The 18,302-nt window shown below is 38.3% G+C and overlaps 1 protein-coding gene across 2 annotated transcripts; it reads left to right on the plus strand.

The window, feature by feature from the left end:
• Window positions 1-1,599: 1,599 nt before the first annotated feature.
• HAUS1 (HAUS augmin like complex subunit 1) lies at window positions 1,600-17,886 on the plus strand. Of its 2 annotated transcripts, XM_030867839.2 has the most exons (9): window positions 1,600-1,661; window positions 2,451-2,625; window positions 12,134-12,269; window positions 13,600-13,734; window positions 14,568-14,691; window positions 15,087-15,152; window positions 15,943-16,014; window positions 16,468-16,515; window positions 17,515-17,886. In XM_030867839.2, the coding sequence occupies exons 1-9, from the start codon at window positions 1,632-1,634 to the stop codon at window positions 17,563-17,565; spliced, it is 837 nt and encodes a 278-aa protein (XP_030723699.1). In that variant the 5' UTR covers window positions 1,600-1,631; the 3' UTR covers window positions 17,566-17,886. The 2 variants fall into 2 exon arrangements, 1 of the variants encoding a protein (XP_030723699.1); XR_009566503.1 differs by having other exon boundaries at window positions 15,943-16,515.
• The last annotated feature ends 416 nt before the right edge of the window (window positions 17,887-18,302 follow it).

Below are 18,302 nucleotides of genomic sequence, written 5' to 3' on the forward strand. Positions count from 1 at the left end.
CAGCCAAAAATTAATTAATTAATATAAATAAATAAAAGGAAATAGGTTTAAAAAAAAAGTATAACAAGCACAAATTCGAATAGAGTGGTTGCCAATCCTGAGACGAATTGTCCAGAATCAAAAGTCTCATTCGAGAGTGGGCTAGGGCTCAATTTTTCCTCTACAAGCAACTAGTTTCATGACAGTAGGGACTTTACTTTCTCATTTGAAGTAAAAGGGAAATGATGAAAATAACTTTCTATACCAGCCCAATGAAATCAGGGCGGGACTTTTGTTCCTCCTACAGATTTTTTGGTGATATTGAGATTTTTGTGATATGTAGAGAATTTGGCGGGGGTGGGGGGATGTCGGGTATTTTGTGATAGTGGAGACTATTAACGTTGCCTTCACTTGCGGCTGTACTAAGAAGGATCTTTCAGCTTCATCCACCAAATCCTGGTTTATACAAAACCTTAATTTGGGTGGGGCATATGAATATGGGTTATAACAGTCATCTTCTAAAACAGCTTGCAAATACTATATGGCCATCAATCCCTTTCTCTAATATTCTACTTTCTTTTCAAGATGAGCCATGGATACATACAACAGTCCTCCTGGAAATTAGGTGTAGGAACAGGTAAAATTTTGGTTTGTAAAAACAAAGTTCAGGAATATTTTGTAAAACTTGTAGTGATGAAAGTGGACAAAGGGCAAAAAGATAACTTTCCCCACCACTTATCTGGAATTTAGTTAATGAGCAGATACATATTTAACCAAAACAAACAAAAAAAGAATAAGAAAGCCATACGGTATGGTGCTGGCTAGTTAGTTGAATTTCGTTGAAAAGTTTAATCATTTAAAATAGGCATATGACTTAGGAAAAAGATATTTGGTGCTAAGTTATCCACAATTTGATGTTAAACCACATATCACAGAAAGTTAAGTACATGGTCTACGTTTCCTAATGTAACAGTATACTACAGGAGATTGTGGACAGCAGCATGGTATAACCTGAGGAGACTGAAACACCCAATAGGAGTCAGAACACTGTGGTCAGATTCCAGCTCTACCACCTCATCTTGGTCAAGTCATATACTCCGAGTGTGTGGTTTTAATGTGAAAATAGGTAAAATAATGTGTGTCCATCTATTTTACAGGATTCCTGTGAGAATGAAACAAAAATAGGAAAACACAGAAAACTATACATTCCCGTAGAAATATAAAGAACCTCTCATGGCGTTACCTACAGAGTGATGGAAGGAGAGAACTTTAGGAAACGCAAGAAATGAATGCAAGAATGGCTGAGTGGCAGTGCCAGTGCCAGCAGTTGTATGCCGTTTTAAAACAGTCTCCAGCACATTTAGAAAGAAAAAACAGCCTGGCTCTAGGCAGCTTTAGTTCTCGTCCTGGAGGTGATACCATGGAGAGCGCAGAGAGCTGCGAGGTGGTAACGGAGGAGAGCCTTGCAGTGCTGAAGCCTTGGACCAGCCTAGTCCAAGGGCTCAGCGCCTGGAGTCCTAGTAAAAACTACAACTCCCAGAAATCCCGGGGCCCAAAGGGGGCGTGCCCAACGGTGTGCGGGCGGGGTCGTCAGAACAAGCGGGGCGCTTGTCCCGCGAGAAGCTGCTCGAGAAGTGGCGGGAGTGGCGGCTATGGAAGCGCTGGAGGAGAAAGAGGCGCAGGTGATGGGGCGGGAACGGGGCTTTGCGGCATCCCGGAAACCGCGTCTTTGATACACCCACCCTGCCGGCGGATCTCCTGGGCACGCCACTTTTACTTTGTTCCTCTGCTGGTCCATATCTAGACCCGCCTTCAAGATTTGCGAGCCTCCCCGCCCCACCCTCCTTAGACCATTGCCCCCCACCCCCACCCTTGGAAAGGGAGTTTCCCTTCCTTCCCGGCCTTGCCTGCCAGGATTCGGGCTTGGAGAGGGGTTGAGGAGAGCCCCCTGGTACGAAACCTACCCCTGGAGACTGGAGGGGGACTTCTGAACCCAAAGTCAACTTCCAGCCAAGCCTAGCCGTTCACTGCTGCTTCCTACCAGAATTTTCACACCAGACCTGCTTCAGTGTCTCGCATCCCAGCTCTAGGAGTTTCCGGGCATTGCGAGTCTTGTGGTGTGTTGAGGACAACCCTTTTTTCAGACTTTGCAACTGTAATAATGCCTTAGCACCTGCATATTGAGCTTTAAAGTTATTCGAGTGATGTAAAATATTAGCCTATACTGCTTTCGTAGCTTTGGGAAAGGATAGATTGTTTTCTGGTAGTTTTATCTATTGTGCTTGCTCACTTTTTATTTCCTGACATCTAATATCTCTCTCCCTAAAGACAAATTAGGATGTGAAGTAAGTAGGATGCCAGAATATTCATGGAAAGCATTTCCTTTGCTACTCATCACTTCTTGGCCATATTTTCTTCGTGCTGTTGCAAAAAACAAGGCTTACAAAATTTGTATCCCTTGTAATGGTTAGGTTGCTGCCTGGTTGAAAAAAATATTTGGAGATCATCCCATTCCACAATATGAGGTGAATCCGCGGACAACGCAGATTTTGCATCACCTTTCAGAACGCAACAGGGTCCGGGACAGGGATGTCTACCTGGTAATAGAGGACTTGAAACAAAAAGCAAGGGAATATGAATCAGAAGGTGAGATTAATTCCAGAGTGTTGAATGAGATAATAACTAGGGGTAACTAAATTGTTTAACACTGAAGTATACAAGATTGATTTAGTGTAGACTACTTGCCAGTTTTGCTTCTTTATTTTACCCAGATTTGTCTTACACTGTGTTGTTATAGAAACTATCATAAATTTCATTATAGTATATATTTTATTGATACTCTGATGGTGAAACAGTAACCCCTAAAAGATAAGAGTCTAAACTTATTAGCCTAACATATACGATACCTGTGGTTTTTCACTTACATATCTTTTGGTCTCTTTTCAGTCTCCATGCTTTAGTTATAATGAGCCATCATGACACCTGAGGGGGCAGCCATGAACTGTGACTTGAACAAATCACTCTGTTGCCATGTATTCATGGGACTGCATGAGAATTTTCTGCTGTGCATTATGTAGTTTAAAAAAGTGTATTCAGGGCTTCCCTGGTGGTGCAGTGGTTGGGAGTCCACCTGCCGATGCAGGGGACTCGGGTTCGTGCCCTGGTCCGGGAGGATCCCACATGCCGCGAAGCGGCTGGGCGCGTGAGCCATGGCCGCTGAGCCTGCGCGTCCGGAGCCTGTGCTCTGCAGCGGGAGAGGCCACAACGTTGAGAGGCCTGCGTACCGCAAAAAAAAAAAAAAAAAGTGTATTCAACACATCCATTGTCTTTATAACACAAACCACAAAAATAAAGATTGGGAATATACAAAAGAGGAAAGAAGTGAGATCTACGTTTGCCTACACTTAAGCAGGTGTATGGCATATGTTACATATGTTGTTTTGAATGTAGAGCAATTTATATTGTAAATCTATTGCATATGTGCTTTTTTCCAGTTTTCAACATTAATATGCAGTAAAGTGACTTTTTGTTTGGTGTACTGTTTTAACACACATGGATTCTGAGAACCACCCCCACAGCTAAGATGCAGAACAGTTCTGTCACCCCCAAACACCTCCCCTGTGATGCTCCTTTGTAGTCTTACTCTCCCGTATGCCTTTAAACTTGTTTAAATTTTAAATGATTTTATTTTAGTAGTTATTAAAATAAAGTATGGAGAAAGGGGCTTTGAGTCCAGAAAAATCTTATTTTGCAAGAGCTTTCTTTTTGTCTATACTATTATGTAATGAAAATTCGAATGATTTTAAAAGTAAGATTATTCATGGCTGTCCTTGAGTACTTTTTTTTTTCCCTTGAGTACTTTTTAGGGTGGCATATATTAAGTAGCAAATGTTTCTAGTAATACATACAAAATTTTGACACAATTTTCTGTACTAAAGTATCCAGAAGAGCCCTGCCACCATTGATATCTTAACTCTACACTTCATGTACTTTATTTTTTTCTTAAAATATTTATTTATTTAGGTTGCAATGGGTCTTAGTTGTGGCATGTGGGCTCTTAGTTGCGGAATGCAGACTTCTTAGTTGAGACATACTCTTAGTTGTCGCACACATGTGGGATCTAGTTCCTTGACCAGGGATTGAACCTGGGCCCCCTGCATTGGGAGCGCAGATTCTTACCCACTGGACCACTAGAGAAGTCCCCATGTACTTTATTTATTTATTTATTTATTTATTTTTTGCTGCGTTGGGTCTTCGTTGCTGCGGGTAGGCTTTCTCTAGTTGCGTCGAGCGGGGGCTATTCTTCGTTGCAGTGTGTGGGCTTCTCATTGCTGTGGCTTCTCTTATTGCGGAGCAACAAGCGGCTCCGAGCGCAGGCTCAGTAGTTGTGGCTGGCGGGCTCTAGAGCGCAGCCTCAGTAGTTGTGGCACACGGGCTTAGTTGCTCCGCGGTATGTTGACCTTCCTGGGCCAGGGCTCAAACCTGTGTCCCCTGCATTGGTGGGAGGATTCTTAACCACTGTGCCACCAGGGAAGTCCAACCCCCCACGTACTTTATTTTTTCATTTTTTTTAAGATATTAGATTATTTTTATTATTTAAAAAAATTTTTTTATTTTTGGCTGCATTGGGTCTTTGTTTCTGAGTGCTGGCTTTCTCTAGTTGCGGCGAGCGGGGGCTACTCTTCGTTGTGGTGTGTGGGCCTCTCATTGCGGTGGCTTCTCTTGTTGAGGAGCACGGCCTCTAGGCACGCGGGCTTCAGTAGTTGTGGCATGCAGGCTTCAGTAGTTGTGGCTCACGGAGCACAGGCTCAGTAGTTGTGGCGCACGGGCTTAGTTGCTCTGAGGCATGTGGGACCTTCCTGGACCAGGGATTGAACCCGTGTCCCCTGCATCGGCAGGCGGATTCTTAACCACTGCGCCACCAGGGAAGTATCCCCCACCACGTCCTTTAATTGTTACTCCTCTTTTCTAAGTTTTTCCTCCTTTTAGACAGCGAAGCTGTCAAGCAGAGAACAGAAAATTTATGGAACCTTGTAACAAATATAGATTCATATACACTGTTAAGGAACTCCTGCTTCCAGAGTTTCTAAATTTTGAGTAGTGATACTATATAGCCCCCAGAACTTGAATGACTTTTGAGCAAAAGATCATTTCTTTGATTTAGTTTTTATTTCTGCACAGTACAGTTCTTTGCAGCACGTAAGATTGGAACGTTTTGGAAATATTTTCAGGAATTGGGAAAGGATGTAAAAGTTTTGTATGAAGGCTTTTTTTTTTTTCGTTACGCGGGCCTCTTACTGTTGTGGCCTCTTCCGTTGCGGAGCACAGGCTCTAGACGCACAGGCTCAGCGGCCATGGCTCACGGGCCCAGCCGCTCCGCGGCATGTGGGATCTTCTCGGACCAGGGCACGAACCCGTGTCCCCTGCATTGGCAGGCGGACTCTCAACCACTGCGCCAGCAGGGAAGCCCTGTATGAAGACTTTTTAATCGTGACAAATACAGATGAAACTATTGAAAACATTCATTCTTTATACTGCCAATTCTTCAGTTGAGGAGGAAAATTAAAAGAAATTTCCCTAGCTAGAACCTCCAATAAAATGTTGAATAGATGTAGACATCTATTAGAGTAGACATCCTTATCTTGTTCCTCATCTTAGAGGGAAAGCATCTAGTCTTTACTGTTGAGCACAATGTGAGTTGTGGGTTTTTTGTAGATGCCCTTTTTCCAGTTGAGGAAGTTTCTTTCTATTCCTACTTTGTTGAGTGTCCATATCATGAAAGGGTGCTGGATTTTGTCAGATGCTTTTTCTGTCTATTGAGATGATCATATGACTTTAGTTTTTTATTCTGTCAATATGATGTGTTACATGAATTGGCTTTCAGACGTTAATCCAACATTTATCCATAAGATAAATCCACGTCCTCATGGTGTATAATTTTTTAATAGGTTGCTGGATTCAATTGCTAGTATTTTGTTGAGAATTTTTGCATCCATATTTATAACAGATAGTGGTCCGTAGTTTTCTTTCCTTTTAATATGTCTTTTTCTGGTTTTAGTGTCAGGATAATATTGGCCTCACAGAAACAGTTGAGAAGTATTTCCTCCTTCCTATTTTTTGGAATAGTTGAAGAATTGGTGTTAATTCTTTATGTAATCTATAGAACTCAATGGTAAAACCATCTGGACCTGAGCTTTTTTTGTGGGTAGATTTTGATTACTAATTCAGTCTCTTTGCTTACTGTAGGTCTATTAGATTATCTACTTGTTCTTGAATTAGATTCAGTAGTTAGTGTCCTTTTTGGAATTTGTCCATTTCATCTAAGTTATCTAAATTTCTGGGTACAACTGTTCATAGTATTCCTTTATAATCCTTTTTATTAAGTAGGTAGATCAGTGGAATGTACTGTCTTCTGATGCTAGTAATTTGAGTCTTTTTTCTTCTTAGTCAATCTAGGTGAAGGTTATAGCACAGGAAAGTCTGCTCAATATATATATATATATATATATATTTTTTTAAGGAAATGACAGTCACCTGATATTCATAGTGGTGTGCTTTATAGTTTATTTTATTGCCATTGTTTTAATTTTTTAAATATTTATTTATTTATTTGTTCATGTTGAGTCTTAGTTGCAGCAGGCGGGCTCCTTAGTTGCGACTTGCCGGCTCCTTAGTTGTGGCATGCAAACTCTTAGTTGCAGCATGCATGTAGGATCTAGTTCCCCAGTCAGGGATCGAACCCAGGCCCCCTCATTGGGAGCATGGAGTCTTAACCACTGTGCCATCAGGGAAGTCCCTCTGCTCAATATTCTGTAATAACCTAAATGGGAAAAGAATTTGAAAAAGAATAGGTACTCTATGTGTATAACTGAATCACTTTGCTGTACATCTGAAACTAACACAACATTGTTAATCAACTATATTCCAATACAAAAAAAATTTTTGTTTTTAAATCTAGGTGAAGGTTTTTCAAGTATGTTGAGCTTTTCAAAGAACTAGCCTTTGGTTTTAATGATTTTTTTCTTCTTTTTTAATCTATTTTATTAACTTTCACTCTGTTCTTTATTATTTCTTTCATTTGGCTTGCTTTAGGTTTAGTCTGCTCTTCTTTTGTAAATGTTTTAAGCTTAGGCTATTGATTTGAGATCTTTCTTCTTTTTTAACCTAGGAATTTACAAGTATAAATTTCCCTCTAAGCACTGGTTTAGGTGCATCCCCTAAGTTTTGGTATGTTATGTCTTCATTTTCATTCACCTCAAAGGATTTGATTTCTTTTTGACCCATTGGTTATTGGGAGTATGTTGTTTAATTCCACATATTTATGAGTTTCCCAAATTTCTTTCTAATTTCATTCCATTGTAATGGGGGAATACTTTGTATTATATGACGGTATTATCATTATAAAATGTCCCTGTTTATCTCTAGTAACATTTTTTGTTAAAAAGTCTATTTTATCTGATATTAGTATAGCCACTTCAGCTTTCTTGTGGTTGCTGTTCGCATTATATATCTTTTTCCATCCTTTATTTTCATTGTACGTTGCTCTATTGCACTTCACAGATATTGAGGGGTCTTTTTTTACAAATTGAAGTTTTGTGGCAACCCTGTGTTGAGCAAATCTATCATTTTTCCAATAGCATTTGCCCACTTCATATCTCTTACATTTTGGTAATTCTCACAATATTTCAGACTTTTCCATTTCTCTCTCCCTCTCCTTGGGCCTCCATATTCCCTGAAACATAACAAATTGAAAATAGTCCTATTAATAACCCTACAGTGGCCTCTAAGTGTTCAGGTGAAAGGAAGTCACATGCCTCTCACTTTAAATCAAAAGCTAGAAATGATGAAGCTTAGTGAGGAAGGCATGTTGGAAACTGAAACAGGCTGAAAGCTAGGGCTCTTATGCCAGACAGTTAGCCAAGTTGTGAATGCAAAAGAAAAGTTCTTGAAGGATATTAAAAGTGCTACTCCAGTGAGTCATTTCCACTTTCAAGTCATTCTTTAATAAATACATTTCATAAGGCTATAGCTGGCATAGATAGTGATTCCTCTAATGGATCTGGGCAAAGTAAATTGAAAACCTCTGGAAAGAATTCACCATTCTAGATGCCACTGAAAACATTTGTGATTCGTGAGAAGAGGTGAAAATATCAGCATTAGCAGGAGTTTGGAAGAAGTTGATTCCAGCCCTCAGGGATGACTTTGAGGGGTTCAAGACTCCAGTGGAGGAAGTAACTGCAGGTGTGGTGGCAATAGCAAGAGAACTAGACTTAGAAGTGCAGCCTAAAGATGTGACTGAATTGCTGCCATCTCATGATAAGACTTTCATGGATGAGGAGTTGCTTCTGATGGATGAGCGAAGAAAGTGGTTTCTTGAGAAGGAATCTACTCTGGTAAAGATGCTGTGATGATCGTTGAAATGACAACAAAAGATTTAGTATATTACATAACTTACTTGATTAAAGCAGTGGCAGGGTTTCAGAGGATTGAGTCCAGTTTTGAAAGAAGTTCTTGGGTAGAATGCTGTCAAACAGCATTGCATGCTACAGGGAAATCATCTGTGAAAGGAAAAGTCACATCAATGTGGCGAACTCTGTTGTCCTATTTTAAGAAATTGCCACAGAATTGCCCAGCCTTCAGCAACCATCACCTTGATCAGTCAGCAGCCATCAACATCGAGGCAAGACCCTCCACCAGCAGAAAGATTATAACTCACTGAAGACTCAGATATGGTTATCATTTTTTAGCAATAAGGTATTTTTAAATTAAGGTATGTACATTGTTTTTTAGGCATAATGCTATTGCACACTTAGTAGACTACAGTATAATATAAACATAACTTTTATATGTCCTGGGAAACCAAAAAATTCACATGACTCTTTATTGCAATATTTGCTTTATTGCAGTGTTCTGGAACCCCAGTATCTCTGAGTTATGCCTGAATTTGTATCTCTGAGTGTGAAGTGTGTCTCCTATAGACAGCATGTAGTGGGATCCTGTTGTTTTTTTCAGTCTTATAATCTCTGCCTTCGGGTTGGATTGTTTAATGCATTCCCATTTAATGTTATTATTGATATAGTTGTATTTATATCTGCCAATTTACTTTTCATTTTCTATATATTACATCTTTTTTTGTTTCGCTATTTTTCCCTTATCGCTTTCTTTTGCATTAAGTAAATATTTTCTAACGTAACATTTAAATTTCTAAAGTGATTTTTAACTTCTTTTTTTTCAGTTCTTTTTAGTGTTGCTCTGAGGTTTGCAAATAAATCTTACCAGCTCAGCTTCATATTTGTACTAGCTTAATTCCAGTGAGATAGAGAAATGTTGCTCCTATGTAGCTCTGTTCCTCTTTTCCCCACTTTTGTGGTATTATTGTTACACATATTACATCTAATAATATTATGGACTCAACAGTATACTGTTATATTATTACTTAACCATCTGTAGTCATTTCCTTAGCCCTTTACACCTTTACTACCACCACATCCTTTGTGCTGATACATTTCTATAACCCAACAATACCTTATATAAGTATTATTTTATCCAATTGCTTTTTAAGTCAGTTAAGAGAAAAATGAAGGAAAAAAATGCATTTATGCTCCTTATAATTCTGCATTTACCTTTAAGGTCTGGTGACAATGAAATTCTCTCAGTTTTTGTCTATCTGGGAGTCTTCATTTTGCATTTATTTTTGAAAGAAAGCTTTGCTACGTGTAGGATTCTTGCTTGACAGTTTGCTCTTTGAGCACTTTGAATATGTTATCCTGTTGCCGTTTGGTCTCCATTGTTTCTGTCAAGAAGTTGACTGTTAATCTTACTGAGGTTTCCTAGTATATGTCATTCTTCTTTTGCTGTTTTCAAGATTTTCTCCTTGTCTTTTTTTTTTTAAATAAATTTATTTATTTATTTATTTTTGGCTGTGTTGGCTCTTTGTTGCTGCGCACGGGCTTTCTCTAGTTGCGGTGAGCAGGGGCTAGTCTTCGTTGCAGTGCACGGGCTTCTTATTGCGGTGGCTTCTCTTGTTGCGGAGCATGGGCACTACGCGTGCAGGCTTCAGTAGTTGTGGCACACGGGCTCAGTAGTTGTGGCTCGCAGGCTCTAGAGTGCAGGCTCAGTAGTTGTGGCACACGAGCTTAGTTGCTCCGTGACATGTGGGATCTTCCCGGACCAGGGCTCGAACCCTGCATTTGCAGGCAGATTCTTAACCACTATGCCACCAGGGAAGCCCCCTCACTGAATTTTAATAGATTTTCGTGAACAGATGTTTCTTCATTTGCTGTTTGTCCTTAGGAGCATTTCCAGAAACTTTAAATGGTTGTGTTTTGTTTTGGGGGGTATATCTTTGTTTTGCTTTTTGGTTTTTTTTTTTACAATTTTCACCAGTTTCACTGGAGTGTAGGTGAGCAGAGCTCCTCACACTGTTATGTTGGAAGTCAGACTCCTGGTGGATTGATTTTTGGCAAAGATGACAAGACAATTTAATGGAGGAAAGAATAGCCTTTTCAGTGAACAGTGCTGGGATAGGTGGATATCCACATGTACAAGAATGAAATTGGACCCTGCCTCATAACATATATAAGAATTAACTCAAAATGAATGAAAAACCTAAAAGTAAGAGCTGAATCTAAAGCTCAGAAGACAGCATATGTGTATATCTTCGTAACTTTGGATTTGGCAATGGTTTCTTAGCTATGATACCAAAAACACAAGCAACAAAAGAAAAGTAGGTAAATTGGACATCATCAGAATTAAAAGCTTTTGTCCTCAAAGGATACCATCAAGTAGATGAAAAGACAGCCCACAGAGTGGGAGAAAATATTTGCAAATTGTATATCTGATAAGGGACTTATATCTACAATAAATGAAGAATTCTTACAACTGAATAATAAAGAGACAACCCAGTTAAAAATGGATAAGGGAGGGCTTCCCCGGTGGCGCAGTGGTTGAGAGTCCACCTGCTAACGCAGAAGACACGGGTTCGTGCCCTGGTCCGGGAAGATCCCACGGGCCGCGGAGCGGCTGGGCCCCTGAGCCATGGCCGCTGAGCCTGCGCGACTGGAGCCTGTGCTCCGCAACGGGAGAGACCACAACAGTGAGAGGCCCACATACCGCCAAAAAAAAAAAAAAAAAATGGATAAGGGAGAGAATTCCCTGGCAGTCCAGTGGTTAGGACCCCACGCTTCCACTGCAGGGGCCCAGGTTCTATCCCTGGTCAAGGAACTAGGATCCCATAAGCTGCGGCCAAAAAGAAAGGTTAAGGGATATGAATATACATTTCTCCCAAGAAGATATACAAATGGCCAGCAAGCACAGCATCATTAGCCATCAGGGAAATGCAAATCAAAACCACATTGCACTTCACACCTACAAGGATGGCTATAATCAAAAAGACAAGGTCTTGGATTATCATTTTACCGATCATTATTCAGTTCTATGAATGATCACTGTGCAAAAAAAATAAATAATACAGCTGTTGGTGAAGATGACACTGTGGAGAAATTGGAACCTTCATACGTTTCTGACAGGCATGTAAAAATCAGTAGCTTTGGAAAACAGTCTAGCAGTTCTTCAAATAGTTAAACATAGAGTTACCATATGACCAGCAGTTCCACTCCTAGTTATATACCCAAGAGAAATGGAAACATATGTTTATGTAAAAACCCATACGTGAGTGTTTATAGCAGCATTATTCATAATAGCCAAAATGTGGGAGCAATCCAAATGTTCATCAATGGATGAATGGATAAATAAAATATGGTAAATCTATACAATGGAATATTATTCTTCCATAAAAAAGGATGAAGTACTGACTGATACCTGATACAGAACGGATGAACCTTGAAGCCGTTATGCTAAGTGAGAGAAACCAGTCACAGAGGATCACATATTATATGATAACATTTATATGAAATGTCCAAATTAGGCAAATGAATAGAGACAGAATGTAGGTTAGTGGTTGCTAGGGCTTCATGGGTTGGGTAGCTGGAAAATAATGACTGAGGAGTGTGGGATTTCTTTTTGGGGTGATGAAAATGTTCTAAAATACTTTAGGTGAGTGGATTATATGTTATGTGAAAGATTACAATAAAGCTGTTAAAAATTAAAGCAAAACAAAGATCTTAGTCACCATAAAACTCTTACATCTTTTCAGCTAAGCATCTTCAAGACCTTCTCCTGGAGAGTGTGAATTTTTCCCCTGCCAATCTCTCTAGCACTGGTTCCAGGTATCTGAATGCTTTGGTTGACAGTGCTGTGGCCCTTGAAACAAAGGATACCTCACTAGCTAGGTAATTCTTGTGACAATTTTAATTTCTGCAGTCATATACACTGTAAGGTCTTGACCTAAGGAGCTTTTGTTTCTCAGGGTAATTCTGTATAGGAAATTAGCAGTGTATGCAGAAATACTGAATTTAGTTAACTCCTTATCATTGCTAGTGAGTATGTATAATTACTTCAGATAAACTTGGTATTGGTTAAATTTTAGTGTTTTCTTCTTTCAGGATTAGGTTTGTGAAGGCTGGTTCTCATGTATATTTGAAAAGGGATTAGGTATCACATCACTCCCTGTAAACAGTAAAAAGAGCAGTAGGCTAAATCATCTGTTGAGCATAGAGTAGTGATTTTTGGTTATGTCCCTACCCTATTGGATAGAGTAGGTTAAAGACCTTCAGTTCTTTGTGACAGGCATTTCACCTATATAATGACATTATCCTTCTAACAACCTTAAGAGGAAACTGAAGCTCAGGAGAGGTGAGTTAAATAATTTCTCTGAGCTAGTAAATGGCAGGGTTGGGATTCAAACCCGGTCTGACTCAAAAGTCCATAGGACTATCACTGTTGGCTGCATCTTAGCTAGGACTACTGCTACAACTTATAATCAGAGAATTATATGGCCATTCTGCTTAACTGCTAATATAAGAGCTTGGAATATATACAAATATATAAATATATATATATACACACACTTAAATAGTAGAGTTTTAGATATAAGATCATGTGGGCCGTATGGCAGCAGAAATCTAGACTTGAATTAAGTCAATTCAGCAGTCAAGTCAATTCACCAAATACTAATGATATCCTAGGCATATAATCTATATAACTCTTTATGTAACTACCTGTCTCCCTCTCCCTTCCTCCCTCCCTATATATATGTGTGTGTGTATATATATATATATGTTTGTGTGTGTGTGTATATATATATATATGTATAGCTATACATATAGGCACTGGGGAAGCAGAAATGAATAGAATAATGAGTGCCAGCAAGTACGGTCTCTGCTCATGGTAAATTAACGGAGATGGACATGTAAAACTATAACAGAGTATGACAGCTGCAATACTACAGTAATGTACAAGCTGTAGCTAGGAAGCACAGAGGAAGGAGTAGTAAATTCCAGAATGGGAGTAAATCTTATTTGAGTTTTGAAGGACAAATGGAAATTTGCCAGCTGAAGAAGGTTATTCCAGACAGTGAGAACAGCGTGTAAAATAGTATAGAGGTATGAAACAGCATGGTTAAAGAAGAATCCACAGAGAAATAAAATCAGTTTTAGAAATGAGGAATAATTGTAATTATTGTCTTTAATGTCCATTTACGTGACTAGATTCTTCTTTTAGTTTTATCCCTGCAGTGAATGATTTGACCTCTGATCTTTTTTGCACCAAATCCAAAAACGAAGAAATCAAGCTTGAATTGGCAAAACTTGAGAAAAATCTAACTGCAACTTTAGTATTAGAAAAATGTCTACAAGAGTAAGTAATTGAGTTGGAAGTGGTGACAATTTTTATTATAAAGGCAGTAACAGGACATTAGTTTGGGCCATAGATATGATTTAAAACAACACATTAGGAAATAGGAAGATAAAATGTTTTTTTAAGTAGAAAATGACTTGGGTGAAGGTAGGAGTGGTTGAGTACATACTTTTACTTTATACAGTTTCTTTTTTCTCTCTGTTTTACAAATAACCTGTTTATAATTTTCAAAATGTATGTGAATTTTTTTTTTTTACTTATAAACTATGGTGCAACTTAAAGTCATGTTATATTTTGTTGCCCTTTCTTACTAGAGCTCTGGTATCCCTCTTGATGCTTTGGACCTTCTTTAGGTTCCTGTAGCCCCAGAGATTAGATGCTGGGGATCAGGAGTATGTGTATGCACAAGTAATTTACTGGTGTGTAAATTTATCCAACAAATATTGACTATGTATATGCAAAGCACTGTGTCATGTCACATTTAGGAGAGAGGCCTTTGGGACCTCCATAATTCAAATTGACTTTAGGATCTGTTAAGTCACTTTTTTGAGCAGCAGATCTACTTTCTCCAAGAATAATTGGCATAAATTAATCTTGAAATTATTTAGTATTCCTTGAGGAAAATCCCAGATGGCAACATGGAGGGAAAGATGACCTAGAAGGGTGCTTGGTAGCCAGTCTGGGATATAAAATTTATGGTAGAAAATCCAGCAAGTGTGTTATCTCCTCTTGATACTCTTGACTAATCCAGAGTTGAATCGAAAAAGTGGTAGAGCTTCCTCTTTATAATAATTTCACTGAGAAGAAAATGTTCTCAACTTCATTTTTTAAAGGGATCTCAAGAAGGCAGAGTTGCATCTGTCTATGGAAAGGACCAAAGTTGACAATCGTCTTCAGAACATGGACTTCCTAAAAGCCAAGTCAGAGGAGTTCAGGTCTGGAATTAGAGCTGCAGAGGTTTGTATGAAGGACTGAATATATTTAGCTTGCTTCAGACTTATTTTCAACTTTCATCCTCAGAAATAGGCAGTATTGTTATTTCCTTTTTACGACCAGGGAACTGCGTTGAAGGCGGGTAACTTGCCCAAGGTTACACAGCTACTTAACAGCAGATCCCAATTCAAATGCAGGCTGCCAGGCCCGGAAGCTCAGACTCTTAAGCACTGCCCCCATCTTGTCACAAATCTCTGTCTGAAATGACTCGCATGCAACATGAAAGTGCTTAGGAGCAGGTGTAGTCCTTCATCTATGATTTATAGCTTCTCTTTACTGTGTTATATACTGAAAATATTTCATGAGGGTCACTTGCAAAATAATTTTTTAAACTGAACTCCCTGTTTTTGTAATTGTAGGAGCAACTTTCAGCCAGAGGAATGGATGCTTCCCTGTCTCATCAGTCACTGGTAGCACTTTCAGAGGTACGCTTACTTTAACCCAATTTAACTTTCTTTAAAATGTTAGTGCACAATCTACTTTTCCATTTGTTTCTTTTTATAGAGCTTTATTCACTATTGACCTGATTTATTTTCCTTTACCGCTGTACTTTATGTTCACCAGTATTTATATCTTTATTACTTGTTTATCTATATATCTTCTTCCATTTGTTTGGTTTCCTTTATTTATTACTATATGCTAGAAACTCTTTGCTGGAGTCAGTTATATGTTATTGATTTATTTATTGAATGAATGTATCGAGGGACTATGTGCTAACCACCTAGGTCCTCCTCTTTATTCTCTTTCAGTAAAACACAGGTCCCATACTCCTGTAGAATGCAATTCTGGGGTTTTAGATTGTATAAGGGTTTTATCTTTCATGGGAAGAGGGAGAAATGAAAGGTTTTGTTTTACTTTTTTTTCTTAAGATTTTTTTGTAGTTTGATTTTTGGAATTTAAAATTGGCAATTCATAAGTATGTATTTGAGACTCTTAATTATTCCCTGATGTTCTGATTCCTCTTAATTACATTGTTTTGTATTCCTAGGCAGCATACTTAAATCTTATTCTTAATAAATGGGAGTATAACTTTCCTATTTTAGCATCTTCTAAGGATTGTTTCCATTTGTTATCCATTTATCTTTGAAACTCTTTATTTGATACATTATTTAAACTATCCTAATGTTAATGCTTTGTCATGTTTTATTTCAGAAATAGACAGTGTTTAGTTGCATTGTGAATATCTCTATTACTCTGTGTTTTTTTCACCCCCAGAAATTGGCAGAACTAAAACGACAGACTATACCTTTGAAGAAAAAATTGGAGTCCTATTTAGATTTAATGCCGGTAATTATTTTTATGAAACAAACAAACAAAAATGTTCCTCTTTTCCACCTTTCCCCAAGGGCACTAAATGATCATGAAAATACTGGGTCCATGTTTGAGGATTTAAAATCTATGCTGAGGGACTTCCCTGGTGGTCCAGTGGCTAAGACTCCATGCTCCCAATGCAGGGGGCCCGGGTTCGATCCCTGGTCAGAGAACTAGATCCCACAAGCCTCAACTAAGAGTTCGCATTCTGCAACTAAAGATCCCACATGCCACAACTAAGACCCGGTGCGGCCAAATAAATATTTAAAAAATAAATAAATAAAGTCTGTGCTGAATTTTTGTATTGTATGTACATTGGATATACTTCTACAACATTTTTTGCCTTTTGAAAAGGATTGTTACATTCTTTTTCCCCTTGCATCCTAGCTGAGGCAACATAACCTTTCTTATTTTATTTTCCTTTAAAAGAATCCATCTCTTGCTCAGGTGAAAATTGAAGAAGCAAAGCGAGAATTAGTAAGTAGTTCCATTTTTTCCTTCCGATTTTTAAAAAATAAATGCTGACATAGCTAAAGCTCCCTTTCTCTTCCTTCTTTCCTTTCTACTCAGAGGTGAGCCACAGTCCCAGACTTGCTGTGTATCATTACCATGCATCTTTTAATACTTTTATGGCATATACGTATCTTTTTTTTTCATAAAAAATACATAGTGGTCTTCTAAAATTTTGTATAGATTTTCCTGGATGGAAAAGGAGGGTTGAGAGACATAGAATATTCTAGGCAGAAGGCATTAACAAAAGCATAAGAGCTGAAAAATGGAGGACTTTTTCAAGCTTCAGCAAGTGAAGCAGTCCAGCTGCTTAGGAGTATGCAGTGGAAGATTGGGCTGAAGAAGGTCAATTGGTTTATGAGATGAAGGACCTTAAATATAAAGAAGGTTGTTCTTGGAGGCTGTAGGGGACCACTGAAAGTTGTTCTGTGTTACCTTGTTTTTTAAGCTAAAGAAAATGTGATAAAGTTATGCTTTTTGATCAGGCCAGTTGTTTAAGAAGATTTTTCTGGAATCAGTGTATAGGGTGGATTAGAGGAGGGAAAAAGAAAATTGCAGAAACTAGTTGGCCTGTTTAGGCCAGATGAGAAGTAATGAGAACAGTGGCAATGAGTTTGGAAAAGAGTGATGTGAGAGACATTGCAGAAGTATGTTGTTTAAGGAGTAAAAGTCAGAAAAATCTATTCAAGTATCACTGCAATCATTCACCTCTCTAAAGGTTCCCCCCCACCTTTTAATGTTTAATAGCATCAGGAGTCTGAAAACTTTTGGGGTGTGGGAAGTGGGGAGATATAAAAGCAAGGGGAATATCTCAAAGAATATTTAATATTTTGTAATGGTATTTTAAAAAATTTCTGTTTCAATGTTTTTCCTTTTTGCTTCCCGTATTTTAAATAACATTAGAAGTTAGAGCACCTTCTTTATGTCCTTATTTATAATATTTATGCTGTTTCTTTCTTCCTTTAGGATACTGTTGAAGCTGAACTTACAAAGAAAGTAAACATGATGGAACTGTGACCAGAGCCAAATAAATTTCATCTTAACAAAGTAAACTGAATAGGACTTTAAAGCATTATTTCCTCATGGCATTCCTTACACCTTAATTTCTGTGTTCTTAGATGAGATAATAATGTCATTATTGATAGAATAGTGGTTTCTGATTGTGTATTAAATTTTTATGCTCAAATACAGTTTTCGTATGAAAAAACATTGGTTTTCTATGCTGTTGGTGGTTAAATGTCCTTCAGTAGTTCTCTTAGGTGAACTGTGACTGTTGTCCTGCAGTCGCTCACTAGGTCAGCTAAGTGAAAGGGAAAGGTTCTGCAACTTCAGTTATGTTTCTCCCACACCCCCGATCAGCTTACCTGCCTACCTCCAAATGTTCATATATGCAGTAATTTGGTTTATGAAAAAGATGACCTTTTAAATCAGTCGTAGAGAGATAGGTAATTCAACACATGGTGCTAGATCTGTACTTCACCCCTTATATCAGGGTAATTTCAAGGGATCAAAGATTTAAATATTTTTTTAAAAAGTTAGTAAAAGAAATCATGGAGGAGTTTTAATGTTTTGATTTTTAAATAATCACAGAGTCAGAAACTTATGACAAATCCAGGAGCCATAAAAAAACGATTGAAATGTTTGAAAATTTTGAAATACCAAAACTTCCTGTATGGCAAAATCTTTCATAAATAAAATCAAACCATGACAAATGTAGTGTAGAGAAGAAGAGAGATTTTTCACTATGTAGCTTT

Source organism: Globicephala melas, chromosome 13 (assembly GCF_963455315.2).
Source record: "Globicephala melas chromosome 13, mGloMel1.2, whole genome shotgun sequence".
Classification (NCBI taxonomy): Eukaryota; Metazoa; Chordata; class Mammalia; order Artiodactyla; family Delphinidae; genus Globicephala; species Globicephala melas.

Bases quoted from the DNA above. Each gene is read 5' to 3' on its own strand.
- HAUS1 (XM_030867839.2), top strand. From the start codon at position 1,632: ATGGAAGCGCTGGAGGAGAAAGAGGCGCAG. The intron at 12,270-13,599 runs GTAATTCTTGTG...TTCTTCTTTTAG, and splicing joins AAGGATACCTCACTAGCTAG to TTTTATCCCTGCAGTGAATG. The intron at 14,692-15,086 runs GTTTGTATGAAG...TTGTAATTGTAG, and splicing joins CTGGAATTAGAGCTGCAGAG to GAGCAACTTTCAGCCAGAGG.